This window comes from Puma concolor, chromosome B3 (assembly GCF_028749965.1).
Source record: "Puma concolor isolate L17-30 chromosome B3, mPumCon1.1.hap2, whole genome shotgun sequence".
NCBI lineage: Eukaryota > Metazoa > Chordata > Mammalia > Carnivora > Felidae > Puma > Puma concolor.
The window spans coordinates 132,052,445-132,069,154 of record NC_141672.1 but is presented as its reverse complement, the minus strand read 5'-3'; the positions used below and the strand labels follow the sequence as shown (position 1 = coordinate 132,069,154).

General features: G+C 46.9%; 1 protein-coding gene across 2 annotated transcripts in view; it reads right to left on the bottom strand.

The window, feature by feature from the left end:
- IGF1R (insulin like growth factor 1 receptor) overlaps window positions 1-16,710 on the bottom strand; it is a 310,288-nt gene that overhangs the window by 249,431 nt on the left and 44,147 nt on the right. Inside the window, exon 2 of one of the 2 annotated variants that reach the window (XM_086711440.1) lies at window positions 4,952-5,497. In XM_086711440.1, the coding sequence (XP_086567566.1) occupies window positions 4,952-5,497 (546 nt within the window). Of the gene's footprint in view, window positions 1-4,951; window positions 5,498-16,710 lie in introns of those variants that run through there. The other variant, XM_086711442.1, reaches the window with a different exon arrangement.

Sequence of the window (16,710 nt, the reverse complement as noted above, 5' to 3'; positions counted from 1 at the left end):
TTAGATTTTTGTTTTGTTTTTTGGGTTTTTTTTTTTTTTTTTTTTTTTTTTGGTTGGAGGACCATCCATATCTGAAAACAAGTACCAGAGGGGTGCTTGGGTGGCTTGGTTGGTTAAGCGCCAGACTCTTGATATTGGCTCAGGTCGTGATCTCACAGTTCATGAGTTCAAGCCCTGCATCGGGCACCATGCTGCTGGTGCGGAGCCTGCTTGGGATTCTCTCTCTCTCTCTGCCCTTTCCCTGCTCGCTCTCTACCTCTCTCTCTCTCTCTCTCTCAAAATAAATAAATAAACATTTAAAAAAACTGAAATCAAGTACCAGAAAGCCCCAGTGGCAAGCAAACGCCAGATGCCACTGAGGCAATTCAATTGGGCATGAAAAGAACCACAGGTGCTTCGAGAGTATCCACCCTCACCCGCCCCCTCCCTAGACACGGTTGGCTTTCAGCAAATAACTGTACAAAGTAAGGGATGGTGCCAAGTGCCACAGGCCAAGTTCAACTTTTAAGATGGTTTCTGTACTTCTCCATCACCTTTGGCCTTGAATCCTTCTGACAAGGGCAGGACAGAGAAGAGCTCCTACCATCCACGGCTGATCCTCCCTGCCAGTGACGAGCCGGACACAGGGTTGGTGATGGAGCTCCTGGGTAGCAAGGACCGTGAAAGCGACACAGGAGACATCCACATTTCATAATCCTCGAGTCTTTTGGCTTGCTGAGGACTGTTATTACACACTGCTCTCTGCAGAGGGGCGGGGGGTGGGGGAAACAGATCTTCCTGACAATAAATCTTTCACAAAGCAGGTGCGTGCTCACCCCTGGGGTGACACCCGTGCTCTCCGAGATGCTGAGGACGCGCCCAGAATTGACTCAGCAGTGCAGAAAGTGCCACTGCCAGGTTTCTCTGCTACGGGAAAGGCCCACCAGAGTCTGCAAAGTCCCAGAGTCCTACGCCAAGGGGCAAGAAGTCTGCCAGTGAGGGCGGCCACCTGGCCAGCACATGCAAGCACCATCACGGGCCAGGGACACGGCAGGCAGAAGGCAGGCAGGCAGCTTGTCGGGGGCATGCATGGCCCAGTTTCATGAGATTCCACAGGCTCCCACTATAGGATTTCAGGTAGGGGAGCCTGTCAGTCAGAGCATGTGTTAGGGAGTTCACTGGGCCGAGGCAGGGGTGCAGGGAGGCTGGAGAGAGGCCAGGTCGCTGAAAAGGGCAGAGGGGACAGCGGAGGGTGGTAGATCTGAGAAACCCTGGGATGGAAAGGGCTTGTCGTGCAATTGGAGGAGGAAGCATCCAAACACCCAAGTTCCCGACATGGGAGCGTGGAGCACCAGAACGCTGTCCATGAAGAGACAGAATACAAGAAAAAGACTCAGTAGACGGGAGGAGACAGAGAAGACTAGAAGACACTGAAATGCCCGTGGTTGTCTAGACAGGAATGGATATGTGGGTCTAAGAGCTTACAAAGAGGTCTAAGCTGAAGATGACATTTACAGACCAGCTGTAGACAAAAAGATGGTGAAGCAGCAGGTGGGGCATTCTGGGGAACAAGGGCAGTGAAAAGAGGCCTAGGATGGAAGTCTGGAGACCGCCAGGTACTAAAGACTAAACCAAGGAAAAGGAGCCGGAAAAGGAATGGTTGTAGACATAGGAAGAGAAGCAGTATCTTCCTAGGAGGCCGGGGGTTGGGGGGGTGGGGGGTGGTTGGGGGGGAGGGGTGGTCACCAGGGCTGAAGGTCAGGGCCACAAGTTACATTTTTACAGAAGGGAGAACACCGTACATGACTTTTTAAGGGTCAGTCACTCTTTAGCAGTAACTCAAGCCTGCATAAAACCACTTCTCTAAATCATAGGACAACAGAGAAATCCTAAAGTGGGTGGAGAACCCACGAAGTAGTCATTTCCTTGATGGGGCTGTCTACGAAGCTGCCTGCCACCCACCACCCAGTTAGGATACCTAAGAAGGAGCCGAAGGAAAAGCACCAAGTAAAAAGTGCGTATGAGCACTCTGTGATTAAGGGCTTCTCCGCGGTGTCACAAATTTCACACGCATCCCTGATTTGACGTAGCTCTCCAGACGCTCTCCCTGCTTCTGTGGGCAGCCCTGTGGAGAATAACTGAATGGGGTTCTTCCACACTTCACTGTTTTAAATGGGCATCTTAATGCTTACGTTGACTTACGTTGACTTCAAGGTAGACATTGTGTCCAGGCTCAACACCCTTCACCAGGCTCCTTGAATGACTCATAAGCATCCTCCTGGAGAGGGATATCACAGCACTGCAGTGCTCAGCCAGAGAGACAATGGGGGACAGAGAACGTATGGCCTTAGAAGGAGTGCTCTAAAACAGCACTCTCCAACAGAAAAGGAATGAGAACCACACCTGTCACTTCAAATGCTATAGTAGCCACATGACAAAGTAAAAAGAAACAGGTGTAATTAAGTTAATAACATGTTTTACGGACTCTAGTCTGTCCAAAATATTATCATTTCAACAACAAAATATTAATAAGGAGATACCTTACTTTTTCTCCTGACCCTGCTACACGCTTTGAGTGAGTCTCAGTTCGGACCAGGCCACAGTTCAAGCCTGAATGAAGCCACATGTGGCTAGTGGCTACCACATCAGACAGCACAGGTCTGAAGGGAATCTATGTAAAGAGAGAGCTCTGATTCAATTAGAAAAACCTCTTAAGAAGCCTGCCCATGCATGCTGGAGTTTTCCTGAAACTCCCAGATGAAGAGAAGACAATTTCCTTGAATGCTGGTAGTAATTTTTCAATAAATACTCCCTTGTAAAATCTCAGAAAAACGTCAGCAGGACTGAGAACTGGCGGGGGAGAAGCCTGCAGGGTGCGGCCTTGGAGAAGCAGGTGTCCAGCCAACAGGCCTGTCAACATCAGCCATACCAGCACCAAGGCCCAATTTCTAACCCCCATTCTTTTTTCTGGTGCTTTTCCTTTTGTTTTTTGTTTTTTTTTTTTAAATAGTCCAAGTGCCCTATGAGAAAGACAGGATCTATCCCAGATGAAGAAACTGAGGGCCAGGCAATTTAAATTACTTGCTCATTCCCGGTCCCAGCTACCAGACCTGGACCCAGAAACCAAGCCTCGCCTCTGCTCCAGGCTTCTTCAACAACCAGCTGGTCAGAAACAGCCAAAAATCCACAGTGAGGCCAAAGTAAATATCGACTGAATCACTGAACAAGTGCCCACCTAATGACTTTTTAAATAACACCTCCCTTTTGTACAGAGCTTATGAGTTTTCAAAGCAGTTTCGCACACATTTGGTCACCACCGAGGAATAATATGGGACTGCCCTAAGGAACATTCTAAAGGTGCCCAACCATGGCCCAGAAGGCTCGTCCAAGGTCACCCAGGCCATTTACACCGCATCCAACATCTTCCCACTACACACGATGCCTCCCTTGCTGACGCCTTTTTCTTTTAAAATAAAATTTTAAAATGTCAAGACTACTTAAAAAGGTATTTTTGTTGTTTTCTCAAAACCAGTGGGTAACCTAATGATAGGGTACCGTTTTAATCAATCACAAATGTGACTTTAGCACAGGACCTTCTTCCAACCCTAGCCAACAGGGACTCTTCAGCGGCCTGATGGCGTTCTTGGCCATCCAAGGTCCTAGCTGAAGCCAGTGGGACCCCTTCCCTCATTAATCAAATGTTCATGTACACACTGATGGAATGATAGCAAAAAAGTGTGAGCTGGGTCAAAGAAACCATCCTTTTCCTGCTTCAACCCTGGAAGGGAAACAGAAACAACAGCTACCTGTGGGGTCTGGCCTTTATTTTGTTTATTTTATACACTTCATGGTTTAGGCGAGCCTACCAATTTGGGATTTCTTGGCTTTTCATGACTAGCTAGAATACATGAGCTCCTTGGGTCTTTAACTGGGCCAACCATTAAATAATAGCTATTTATAGCTACCACGCTGACTTCCAACCAGTGAGAGGAATCTTCCTGGCCAATATACCTAAACATTGCTAAAAGCAACACAGCAAAGGCCCAGAGTCACCTTCTAATACCAAACAACTTGGGTCTCAAGGTATTGATCACAATAATTCAAGAGTCTGGTTATACTCAGGCATAAAACGGGCAGACTGCTGATGAACAAGAAGGTTCAGAATACCACCACCTGGACCAGAAGAGCAGTGGGCATATTTCAAAATTCTTCCACTGAGTGATTTCATAAGACCTGCACAACTCTTCAGGGGGCGAAAAAAAATATATAGAAAGAAAGGAAATGGAAGCACCGGGGTGTACAACTGTACTCACTACACAGCCACCTTCAAGTACAGCCTGAGTGTGGGATTCCTGAAACCCGGTCCAGGGCTCTTGCACCATGGCCAGGTGCTCCATCATAAACCAGCAACACGTAAGCATCATAACATCACTGGGGACCAAGGAGGAAGTGGAGGTCACCATTTTCACAGGATGTGAATTGCATTAGCTCTTTACTTTTCCTTTATTCAACCATATTCCAAGTATATTCATGCTAAGGAAGTCCCGCCATGCCAAAAGATCTCTTTTCGTGCAAAGGATGAACGAGTTGATCCCTAAGCAGTCCCTGACTGCCAGGGCATAGGCCCTTCCAAACACAGCGGATCACCTTTCTCATCAGAAATCCAAAGCTGAAGGTCGGTGAGCAAGCTTCTAGCCCAGAAGGGTGGTGGATTATTTCTAGTACACGATTTGAATGGTCTTGATGGCAGCCATGCCACAGTCCCGCATCCCACGAGTTCCCGGATGCAAAAGGAAGCCAACCAAGACCCCCACCGGCACACGGCAGGCGGACGTGTCCTCAGTGCCACGTCACCGCACCCTCCCAGCAGAACCCCCGGCAGAACCCGTGCATTCCAAGAGGAGGAGGGCAAGGGAGAGAAGGAGGGGAAAGAGAAGCGGCACAGGGAAAGCCACATCAGTGCCATTCTTACTTTTCTGGCAGCGGTTGGTCGTCCAGCAGCGGTAGTTGTATTCATTGTTGATGGTCGTCTTCTCGCACAAGGGCTTCTCCTCCATCGTCCCCGGACACAGGTCCCCGCATTCCTTTGGGGGCTTGTTTCCCACGATGTAGTTATTAGACACCGCATCCAGGATTAGGGACCAGTCCACCGTGGAGAGGTAACAGAGGTCAGCATTTTTCTCAATCCTGATGGCCCCCCGGGTAATGTTCCTCAGATTGTAAAGCCCAATATCCTTGAGATTGGTCATCTCAAAGATGACCAGGGCGTAGTTGTAGAAGAGTTTCCAGCCGCGGATGACCGTGAGGTTCGGGAAGAGGTCCCCGAGGCTCTCGAGGCCGGCCACGCGGAACAGCAGCAAGTACTCGGTGATGACCGTGAGCTTGGGGAAGCGGTAGCTGCGGTAGTCCTCTGCCTTGGAGATGAGCAGGATGTGGAGGTAGCCCTCAATCACCGTGCAGTTCTCCAGGCGCTTCAGCTGCTGATAGTCGTTACGGATATCGATGCCCGGCCCGCAGACTGGAAGGGAGACAAGAGGGCAAGGGCGGGACACATCTGAGTCAAAAGGAAATCATTTTCAGAACTACTTCCCAACCCACAATATGGTCAGTTTTCAGGAAACCTATCTTATTATTGTTATTATTAAAGAAATAAGACTCAGTTCTTCGCAGCAGACCAGCTTTAGGTATAGGGCCGCAGGCGGACTATCTGAGTCTCTAGTTGGTCAGCTGTCATTCGTGAAGCATCTACTATGGGCCGGACGTTGTGCAACATACACGGCGACCATGGGGGATGCCGTCCCCGTCCCACTTATGTGTAAACCACAGTTCTGAGCCCGGGGTCGTACACGAGAAGCACATGCGGGAATCAAGGCTGCAGGCTCCAGAGCTGCCAGGCCGCTCACCCCCCACCCCTTCCACAGAGCACCAGTGCCCAAAGTCTGAACAAACAGCTCAGCAGTCACATAACAACTTCCTACCACATCGAGCCTCAAGGACACCAAGCAGCAGTTGATACTGGAGAAGAGTCACCCTGACCTAGAAAGTAGGGACACAAAGAAGCACATTCCCACAATTCTTGCTACCAACTGATGCGGGCCAGGTGGCCTTGTGTTCTTCCCTAATACTGCGTGAATGTAGATACAAAGGCTAATTTAACAGAAAGGCAAGAATGCACGGTTTCTATGAATAAAAGGGATATGCAATCCCAACTCTAATATTTTATGAATCAAGAATCAAGAAAGCAGGCTTCCCATAGGAAGGTTAGGCAACAGAATAGCCAAAAGACAGTAAAACTCATCCATGTCTCAACGTCCAAAGATAATCACTGTTAACAGTTCCTTTGTCAGTGATCCTCTCTCTGTAAGGAATTTGATTAAGGTAAAGGAAATCAGGCAATAATACCACGTTTTCAAATACACTTCCTTCACTTAATATGAACATTTCACCAAATCAATAAATGTCCTTCTACGTTATCACTTTAAGGAGATAGTGATTCTAGGCTGTGAATATGCACCATGAGTTCTTTTATTTTTTAAAAAACCAATCCCATACTGTTGGATATTTAGGTTATGTCCAATTTTTCTCACCATAAGGAACATTCCAGGGAACATTCTTGGCAGATATCCAAGACTATTTTCTTGAGATAAGTCCCTAGAAGTAGAATTGCTGGACCAAGGCATCTGCAGATTTGAAATGCTTATGATAGAACAGCCTTGATATTGGAAACTTTTATTTTTAAAATTCTAAACACACACACACACACACACACACACACACACACACACACACACACACACCTTGGTTAGTACCCTTTCTTAGGCTTTAATAATCACAAACCTTCCATTAAAGCTTCTCAGATAGAGTCAAGTTTTCTGACTGGTGTAATTCATTAATTTTTGGAGCACTCAACACATATGATGCTGTAGGAAGTGCAAAGAAGTGGTACCTGCCCTCTGAAGAGGCTCACGGCGAATGCCAAGAGCTAAGACCCACGACAAACAACTGTCGTATGTGGCAGAAGCTGGTCAGTGGTGTGTAGAGTGCAAGTCCACTCTAGATGTGAACTGAACTGCGCAGGACAGACAGCCTTGGAGCTACCCACAGAGAGGAGGTCCTTTCTGTGGCAGGGCTGAGGAAAGCCCTGTGCATGCCCTGACTCCTAGAGGATGGGTAGGACTTAAAACTGGGTATTAACATTCCAGAGGCCAGAGAAAAGGGAAAGCATATATACTCAAGGGACAGCAACACTGATGGCCAGGGGTGTAGAGAAGAAACAAGTTTGGTAGAGTCCAAGTCACAAAAGGTCACACATGGGGATGGAAACTTTCGTCTCAGGAATGAGGCCCCTCTCAAGACTCTCGAGTGGGAGAGAAGCCCAAGGGACACCTTTTTTTGGAGGATTAATCTGTGGTCAAGTGCAAGACAGAATCAAAGTGGAGCAGCTGAGGGAAAAGGGAAGACCAGTCCAGTGGGGGACAGAACCATAGACAGGAACTGGACAGAGAAAGGCAGTCAGGGGGTGGGGCCCAGGGGACCCAAGAGCAGAGAAGCAGTCAAAGCTTGAGAACCTACAACTTGAAACCTCATTTGGTCCAGTTCCCCTCTTTTGCTGATGAGCAAAGGAAGCCTCTACAGCAAAGAAGAAAATGGGAGAAACCAGGGCTCTGAGAACATCCCATGCTGGAAAAAGGCTGTGAGGGAAGCTTTGTTTCATTGTGTCTCATCTCACGTGATGCTCTCAATAGTACTTCACACTCCGTAATATCATCACCCCTTTGCACAGGTGACATATGTAAGATGCTGGCCCCTTCACAGCAAAGCTTGATACGTGGTTTCTGGATAGTCCCAGCTCCTAGCATTCTCACCAACTGGTTACCCCCAAACTCCTCCAGCTAAACTTCTGTCCCAGTCATGGTACCAAACAACTCTTTGCAAAGCCCCTGATGACATTATCAAAGCCAATAACAATTCCCTGTCCTAATCTTACTTGATCCTTCCAGTCATCGGACATTGCCTCCTTCTCGAGGCCTCTCTGATTCCACACACCCACTCACCACCCTGAGGTCCTACCTGACCTCTAAATGCTGGCCTCTGGCCCCAGCCTCCCCCCTCTCTGTCCTCTCACATGGACAGCTGGCTTCCTGTGCCACCCATACACTAGATGATTGTCAAATGCATGCCAGTGGCAGCTCCAGAGTCGCATGTCCATCTGCCTACTCAACATCTCCATTTAGGTGTCTGATAACACATTCCCTTCCTCCGACAAAATCTGCCTCCTGCACTCTCCTATCTGGGTGACACCCCATTTTCTGAATTGCTCGTGTCCAAAATCAAGGGCTCATTCCTGATTCCTCTCTCTCCCTTTACACTGTACAGATCCCATCCTCTTGGGCATTATGCTAACTGCCATGTCAGACGGAGAGACAAACATTTAGTGTTCTCACATATACACAGAATCTAAAAAAAAAGTCAAATTCACAGAAACGGAGTTAGAATGGTAGGTGTCAGGGGCCGGGAGGTGGGGGAAGTGGGGAGGTGTTGGTCAAACGGTACAAAGTCCTCGCTCTAAGATAAAGAAGACCTGGGGAGCTAAGGCACAGCTCAGTGACTGGAACTGACAACACTGTATTCCTGGAAGTTGTTAGGGGAGTAGATCGTAAATGTTATCTAGACACACACACACACTGTACACACAAATTATACTTATGTAAGAGGATGTGGAGGTGTTAGCTAACTTTATCATGGTAATCATTCTGTAATACATACACGTATCCAATCAGTACACTGTGCCCTTAAACTGATGTGTATTAATGTCAATATCTCAAAAAAAAAAAAAAAAAGCTGAAAAAACAAAACAAACAAACAAAAAACAACAGTCCTCTTGGCTCCAGCTTCCAAGCCTGTGGGAAGCTGGGATGTTCTTCCCACCATTACACCCCACCTCTTCTGTACACTGTTTCTCCATCGCCCCATTCACTCCCCTCCCCCCACCCCCGCCCCACCCAGGGCATGTCTGCCTTCCTCTGGCCTTCTTCTCATCCCAGGGTCTCCCCCAATGATCTGTCCCACTAGTGTCAGCTCCAGGAAGACAGAAGATTATTTTCTATTTCACCCACCACGACACCCCCAGTGCCTGAAGCAGTCCTTGATGTATGGTGGGCACACCATTAATTCACACGTAGAATGAATGGATTTCACTACATCTGTCCGTCTCCACTGCTCTAGCCCTGGTCTGAGCCACTGTCATCTCCAGCCTCATCTACACCTTCCCCACCATCCCATCTCTGTCCCTGTCTACTTCTATCTCAGCTGCCAGTATGTTCTTGCTTAGCACACTGTAGCTGCCCAGCGCCTTCCTTCCTTATCCCCTGCTGTCTGAAGTGTGTCCCCTGTCACACAGACAGCCCTCCACTCTCGTCCTGTCACCTCATCAGAGCTTTGCCCCAACACCCTAGCTTTGAGAATCCCCCCTCTCTCCCCCCACCTCATTTCCCTATTTCACTATTTTTACAGCACTTTTCATGTCTGAAAAGTGTCAGGCCCTGAAAGGATGTATTTAGCTGAGTGATCACTGTCTATTACCCTCATGGAAATGAGAGGCTCTGTACAGTTTTCTGCCTGTCTCCCATGCCTAACATCCAGCGTAACATACACGTCTGACATCCAGTAGCTTCGTAAAGATGTGCTGCCTGGCTGGGGGCCAAGGTGAGCCTAAGGTGGGATGGGGAGAACAAAGCATCTATCAGATAGGTGCCACTAGAGTTCTCTCAAAATCAAGAAATGTCACCCAATGATAGTTTCAGGTCAGTGACTCAATACGCAAGTCTTCTTTGCTTTTGAACTATTCATTTTTTCCTAGGCCCGCCTAAAATTTTACATTCCTTCTATGCCGTTATAAACTAAGCCTATTAGTTTACTCTGAAATGATAAACAGAAGTTTTTAGAGAGGAGTACTTGGATGCGGTCTGGTTTTGCATTCAGCATGTGTTTGATCCTATTATAAGGTGTTAGGCAGCAATTAGTTTGCTATCATTTCCCGCAGACCAGAAAGCTCGGGACCCAGTGAAAGAGCATGAAGCCTCATAACCAAAGTCTGCCAAAAGTTTATACTGCGATCAAAGACACTGGGAAAGAACCGGCTTTGCCGTGTAGAGCACTCAGTTAATGAGCCATGATACAGAGCTGATATGGACAGATTCTTCAAATGAAAGAACTGTTTCCACACTGGACACTTTTCCCCCATTTATAGAAGAAAAGAAAAGGGGGGAAAAAAAACAAGGAAGAAACTAACCACTTATTCCTGAAGAGAAGACAAGCCCAAGCCACAAAGTGCGAGGCAGGACCCGGCTACTGGGTGTTTTGGATTCCAGGAGCGACACTGTTCGCCTTTGGGGTATTTTGTGATAGGAACAGAAAAAGGAAAACCCAGCTGGGCCGGGAATGATAACACAGTGTCCAGAAGGCACAAGCCACAAACAGGAAAGAGAATGCAGCATACTTCATTGGGGCCGTGCAATAATACAAGCATTAAGGGAGTCAATATTCCACACAGCACACTAAGGAGAGACAGACACACCCTTGCTACTACTCACTGATGATTAAAAGGAAATTGCAAAACACTGTTTCTCCCTTTTCAAAGCAGCAGATATCAAAAAAAACACACACACACAAAAAAAAAAACACAAAAAAACAACTCAACTTTACGAAAGGCATTGGAATGTGAGCTCTCAGGCTGGCCCCATAAAGAATAATCAAAGCTTATGGAAGTGAAAGCAAACAGGAAGCAGAGGGAAAGAACACTGTGGAAGGTAGGGGCAGCATGAACAGACGGCCAAGGCAGGAGCAGAGGGCACGGGGAGTGATGAGGAGGGGAGAGGCAGGGGTGGTCTGGTACCCCAGGCCAGGACCCTTTGGAGGGAGGCAGGCAAGCAGACAGGCAGGCGAGGACCTGGGGGGGTAGAAATTACTTCCCCCAAACTAAAATTTTAAATTAAGTCTTTTAGTTGAAAGAATACTGCTCCCCCAAAATTTCCTATGTATTTTTAAAACATCAAAGGGTAGAATTTCTGCTCTAGGGACCTAAGTGAACGACATAAACAAATGATACATATTTGGGAAACAAATCCCTAAGAACTGCTAATATAAGAAGGGTTAATAAAAAGCATCTGCCTGAGAAACCCCCCCCCCAAAAAAAAAGCTATGAATCTAAGTATGTGAAAGAGATAGAGGAGGAAATCAATGGCCACTTTGTGATGGCCCTACGCGAAACACAATCTTGTGTCCTAGAAAAAGAAAAATGGGATGACATTGGTCTGAGTCCCAAGTTCCATTTACCGGCTCCTACCCTCAAGGGGGCACATACCCTTCCTCAGCCTCATTCTCTTCACCTGCAAAATGGGCTGTTCATACCTACCCGAAGGAAGATGTCGTAAAGATCAGATAGGGCTTTCATGTTCCTGTGGCTGGCAAGGGGCTTTAGGCCATGTTACTACATAAATAAACATGAATAAAAAAAAACATACACACTCCCCCATTTTGCGCCCCAATCTAAATATGAACAACAAAGGGGAAAATGAACAAATCTGTTGATTAGCCTTCTGACACCAATTCCATTAAAGATGATCAGAGGTAGTTACCTAATTAAAATGTTTTCAACTCTGATCAACTCTTCTTTAAAAATATGGGGCAGTCTTAGCTTGCAGGATTGGAAATAAAAGACATTGGGAAGCATAATTAGCCTCATTTTACTACAGGTCCACAGGCAGATAATGAGTAAAATGATCGTCAACCAGCTGTCATGTCTGGTTCTGGTGGTAAAAGCCCAACATAACAACCCCCCCCCTTTTTTTTTCTTTTCAGACAGTGGCCCTCTATACAAGTTCTTTATATCCCTTAAAATGGGTTCTCTGGAATCAATAACTTAGTACTATAAAAACTCTAGAGGCACCTGGGTGGCTCAGTTGGTTAAGTATCTGACTCTTGATTTCAGCTCAGGTCATGATCTCAGGGTTTGTGGGTTCGAGCCCCACATCAGGTTCTGTGCTGACAGTGCGGAGCCTGCTTGGGATTCTTTCTCATACCCCCTCTCTCTGCCCCTCCCTTGCTCTCTGTCTCTCTCAAAATAAATAAATAAACTTAAAAAAAATCTCTAGACTCTGTGAAAGTCACACTGGTGTTAAGAGGCTAGGAGGGCATTCATGTCTAACTGAATTTTGTACAAAGGGGCTGAAACAACCACCTCTCCAGCCAGTGGCAAATTAAATGAACTAAAAGTTTTAATAGGTCAGTGAACAGGGCTGCAGGACCACAAAGAAGGGGGCCCATGACTCCCCACCTCTGGGGAGGTCAGGAAGCCATCTCCAAGGAGGGGATCCCTGAAGATGGTCTGAAGAATGAGCAGGGTCTTGCCAGGAAAGGCAGGGGGATGCACACACATGGAGGTGCCTGGGAACCCCCAGGAGTAGAGCCTGTGGACAGAGAAACAAGAGCAACTGCAGGGCAGAAGCCAGAAAGCAGTCTGAGATGAGCCGTTACGAGGTCAACTTGGTTTTGCAGGTAAGAACAGCCTTCAAAACCCTGAGCGTTCATCACAACCACCTGGTGGGCTTGTTAACACACAGACGCAGGGACCCAAGAATTTGCATGTCTAATAAGTGCCCAGTGATGCTGAGCCTGCTGGTCTGGGCACCACCCTGCGAGAACCACTGCCCTAGAAAGTAATCCTGTAACCCCCCTCGTGCGTCACTACCCTCCCCACCCATTCACACATGCAATGTGGCACACGTAAAACCTGTGCACCTGCATTTCTTAATTCGATCCTCGCTCTACCAGAAAATCCCCAAGCAACCCATAGAAACTGCACGAAGCACAGCAAAGCAGAAGGAAAATCAGGTGGAGACAGAGTGTCCTTAGCACCTCACGGTCCACCCTCGGCTGCTGAATCTGCAGCGCCTACTCCGGCTTGTCTCAGCATACCCTCCATGTGCTCAGGAGAGGGGTGGCATGGGTCTCTTTCCACCCACTCCCTCCCAGACTTCAACGAACCAAAATATCAGAAAGGGGGGTGGGGTGGGGGAGGAGAAACAATGTTGTGATAATAAACACTGCGGATACTGCAAAGTTTGTTATAGTAGAATTTTCTGTGTAAGTGTAAACAGACACAATTCATGTTAAGCCTTTTTATCTTCATGCCTCAAAGAGAATGTGTTTACACTGTATATGTACATTGATATCTTACACACGGCAAGCAGTCCTCACAACCTGACACATTCAATAACTACCCACAATCACAAGAATGTAAGGGATTGCATCGCGCAGGTGGCTTTCGGAACAGAAATTAAAAATTAAGTGTAATTTTCAACATGCAAATTGTCCTCCACTGCCCCACAGAAGAGCCATCTCTGTCATACATATAAACATAATCTAAAAACCCATTCACACATAAGACGTAGCCCTGAAGGCTCTGAACATTAACAGAGTGCACTGGGCAAAGAATTCACAAAGCGGGCTGAGATGTTTACATCCTGCCTCTCTGATGAAGAAATGGAAACTTCACTGGGAAGTACTTCAAAGATTGGAGGGAACATAAGCCCCAGTGTCCCCATCACATAAAGCATCTGGAGCCACACAGGCTGGTGCAGAATAAAGCTGTATTTGCTCGAACAGAGGAACAACACCTATTTTCCTGGGTCTTCATGAGAACAACTTTGCTGCCTTGATGGGGACTCTAAACTCTTTTCTAATCTGAAAATATCAAAAGTCCAATATTCCAAGTCCTTATATTTTAAAACTTTTAAAAAAATGTTTATTGATTTGAGTGAGAGAGAGCGAGAGAGAGAGAAAAGACAAGCGGGGGAGGGGCAGAGAGAGAAGGGAAGAGAAAATCCCAAGCAGGCTCTGCACTGTTAGCACAGAACCCACTATGGGGCTCAAACTCATAAACCATGAGATTATGACCTGAGCTGAAGTCACAATTAACCAACTGAGCCACCCTGGTGCCCCCAAGTCCATATATATATATTTTTTTCAATTATTTTATGTTTATTTATTTTTGAGAGAGACAGAGACAGAGCATGAGCAAGGGAGGGCAGAGAGAGAGGGAGACACAGAATCAGAAGCAGGCTCCAGGCTCTGAGCTGTCAGAAGAGCGCCAACACGGGGCTCGAACTCACAGACCGTGAGATCATGACCTGAGCCAAAGTCAGACACTTAACTGACTGAACCACCCAGTGCCCCTATATCTATCTATCGATCTATCTATTTCTATATCTATCTCTATAGATATTCACATATATTCATATATATGTGATTCATATATAGATATCTCTATAGATATAGAAATATCTATATAGAGATAAATAAACATTAAAATATCTATCTCTATCTCTATATATCTATCTCTATATAGATATCTCTAGATCTATCTACCTCTATCTCTATATAGATATCTCTAGATCTATCTACCTCTATCTCTATAGAGATATAGATATTTTACAGATATCTCTATAGATACAGATATAAAGATATCTATATAGAGATAAATAAACATTAAAATATCTATCTATATCTATATCTATCTCTATAGATAGATATCTATCTATATCTTGATATCTATATCTATATAGATATCTATATCTATATCTAGATATAGATATCTATATCTACCTCTATCTCGAGATCTCTAGATCTATATAGAGATAGATCTCTATAGATAGATCTAGAGATATCTATATAGAGATAGATATAGATAGGTCTATCTATATCTCTATAGACATAGATATATATAGATATAGAGATATTTTAATGTTTATTTATTTTTGAGAGAGAGAGAGATGGTGTGTATGCACAAGGTGGGGGAGAGACAGAGAGAGAGGGAGACAGAGAATCTGAAGCAGGCTCCGGGCTCTGAGCTGTCAGCACAGAGCCCCATGCGGGGCTAAACCCATGAACCATGAGATCATGACCCAAGCCGAAGTCAAACACTTAACCAACTGAGCCACCCAGGCACTCCAAGTCCCTATATTTTAAAAGCACCTTTGTAAGAGCCCAAATCGTCTGTAACTATTCCCAGTCCCAATGGCTGGTTGCCTTTTTTTTTTTTTTTTTTTTTTTTTTAAATGTTTTTTTTTTTTTTTTTTTTTCAACGTTTATTTATTTTCTTTGGGACAGAGAGAGACAGAGCATGAACGGGGGAGGGGCAGAGAGAGAGGGAGACACAGAATCGGAAACAGGCTCCAGGCTCTGAGCCATCAGCCCAGAGCCCGATGCGGGGCTCGAACTCACGAACCGCGAGATCGTGACCTGGCTGAAGTCGGACGCTTAACCGACTGCGCCACCCAGGCGCCCCTGCTGGTTGCCTTTTTGATGAAGCGGCACCCAAGGACGAGACTCCCTTGGGTATGCCCACCCACTACCCCCCACTCAGCCGCTCACGGGCCCTCGGAGGACACGCATCAGGCTTCACTGCCCGGCCTCCCCGGGGCAGCCTCCTCAACACAGGAGCTGCAGCCTGACCTGGAAAATATGTGCTCCTTCTGCCTCCTTTTCCCTTCTCTCTTGACTTTGGATTTTCTGCTCAGAACCAGGCTAACCTTCCAAATAAAAGTCGGCCCTGTGGCCCCCATCCTATCTCACGGGCTTTTATAGAACGTGTTACATCACTCCAGTTCACATCCTCATTTCAAAAATATTTTCCAATGTTCCAGTTACCTCAAGTGACCTGTACTGTTTCAATTAGGCAGTTATCTCGGCAAGCTGATTATGGGTGTACAAACCCCCCTCAACAGCTCCCTCTGTGCCGTGGTGCACTTCCTCATGGATGTGGTGCTGAAGGTCAGTCTCTTCAACTGTTGAGGCTTTTCACCTGATTTCGGGGCTTTGTCAGAGGGGAAGGGACCACCTGCCACTTGGCCTGAGGTCAGCCACTTCATCAGGTTTGGGACTAAGTTTATTTTTTCTTCCAACAAATACTAATAAGATGCCTACCGTGTGCTAATACGTAACGTTCCAGGTACCCGGAAGTCAGCAGTGAACAGAATCGACACATTCCTGCCTTCGTGGAGCGGCCGGTCCCACTGAGCCCTAAAACCGTCCCAGTCCAAGTTCTCTAGGGCAGGCTCCTAGGCTCACCCGCGGCCGCCCTAACAAAGGGCACTGTGGGGCTTGATGCGCTCAAACAGATGCCCCTGCTGGACGCCCACAGAGTCAGCTCACACCTACTACAAAGAGCCATCACACAAAACATGAGAGGATGCTGGGTCTCCAATGCCCAGACAGTCATCCTGGGACAAACAAGCCTAACTGAGGGCCACACACAGCAGGGGCTGCTGATGGCAGCATGGACCTCCTGGAGCTGGGGTGGCAGGGATTTAAGCAGGTGAGAAGAAAGGGAGGGAGAGGTCTGAAGGAAAGCAGGAAGAGGCAAGGCATGCCAGAGAAGGGCAAAGAAAGGCCTGGAACAGAAGGCACTAAAGAAGCCAAGAAGAAAACCCCAGCCGGATGTGTTACCTCAGAACTCTCAAAGCAACAGGAAGACCACGGAGGGGGTGCCTGGGTGGCTCAGTCAGTTAAGCGTCCTACTTCAGCTCAGGTCATGATCTCACAGTCCGTGGGTTTGAGCCCTACTTCGGGCTCTGTGCTGACAGCTCAGAGCCTGGAGCCTGCTTCAGATTCTGTGTCTCCCTCCCTCTTTCTCCTTCTCCCCTGCTCATGATCGATCTCTCTCTCTCTCAA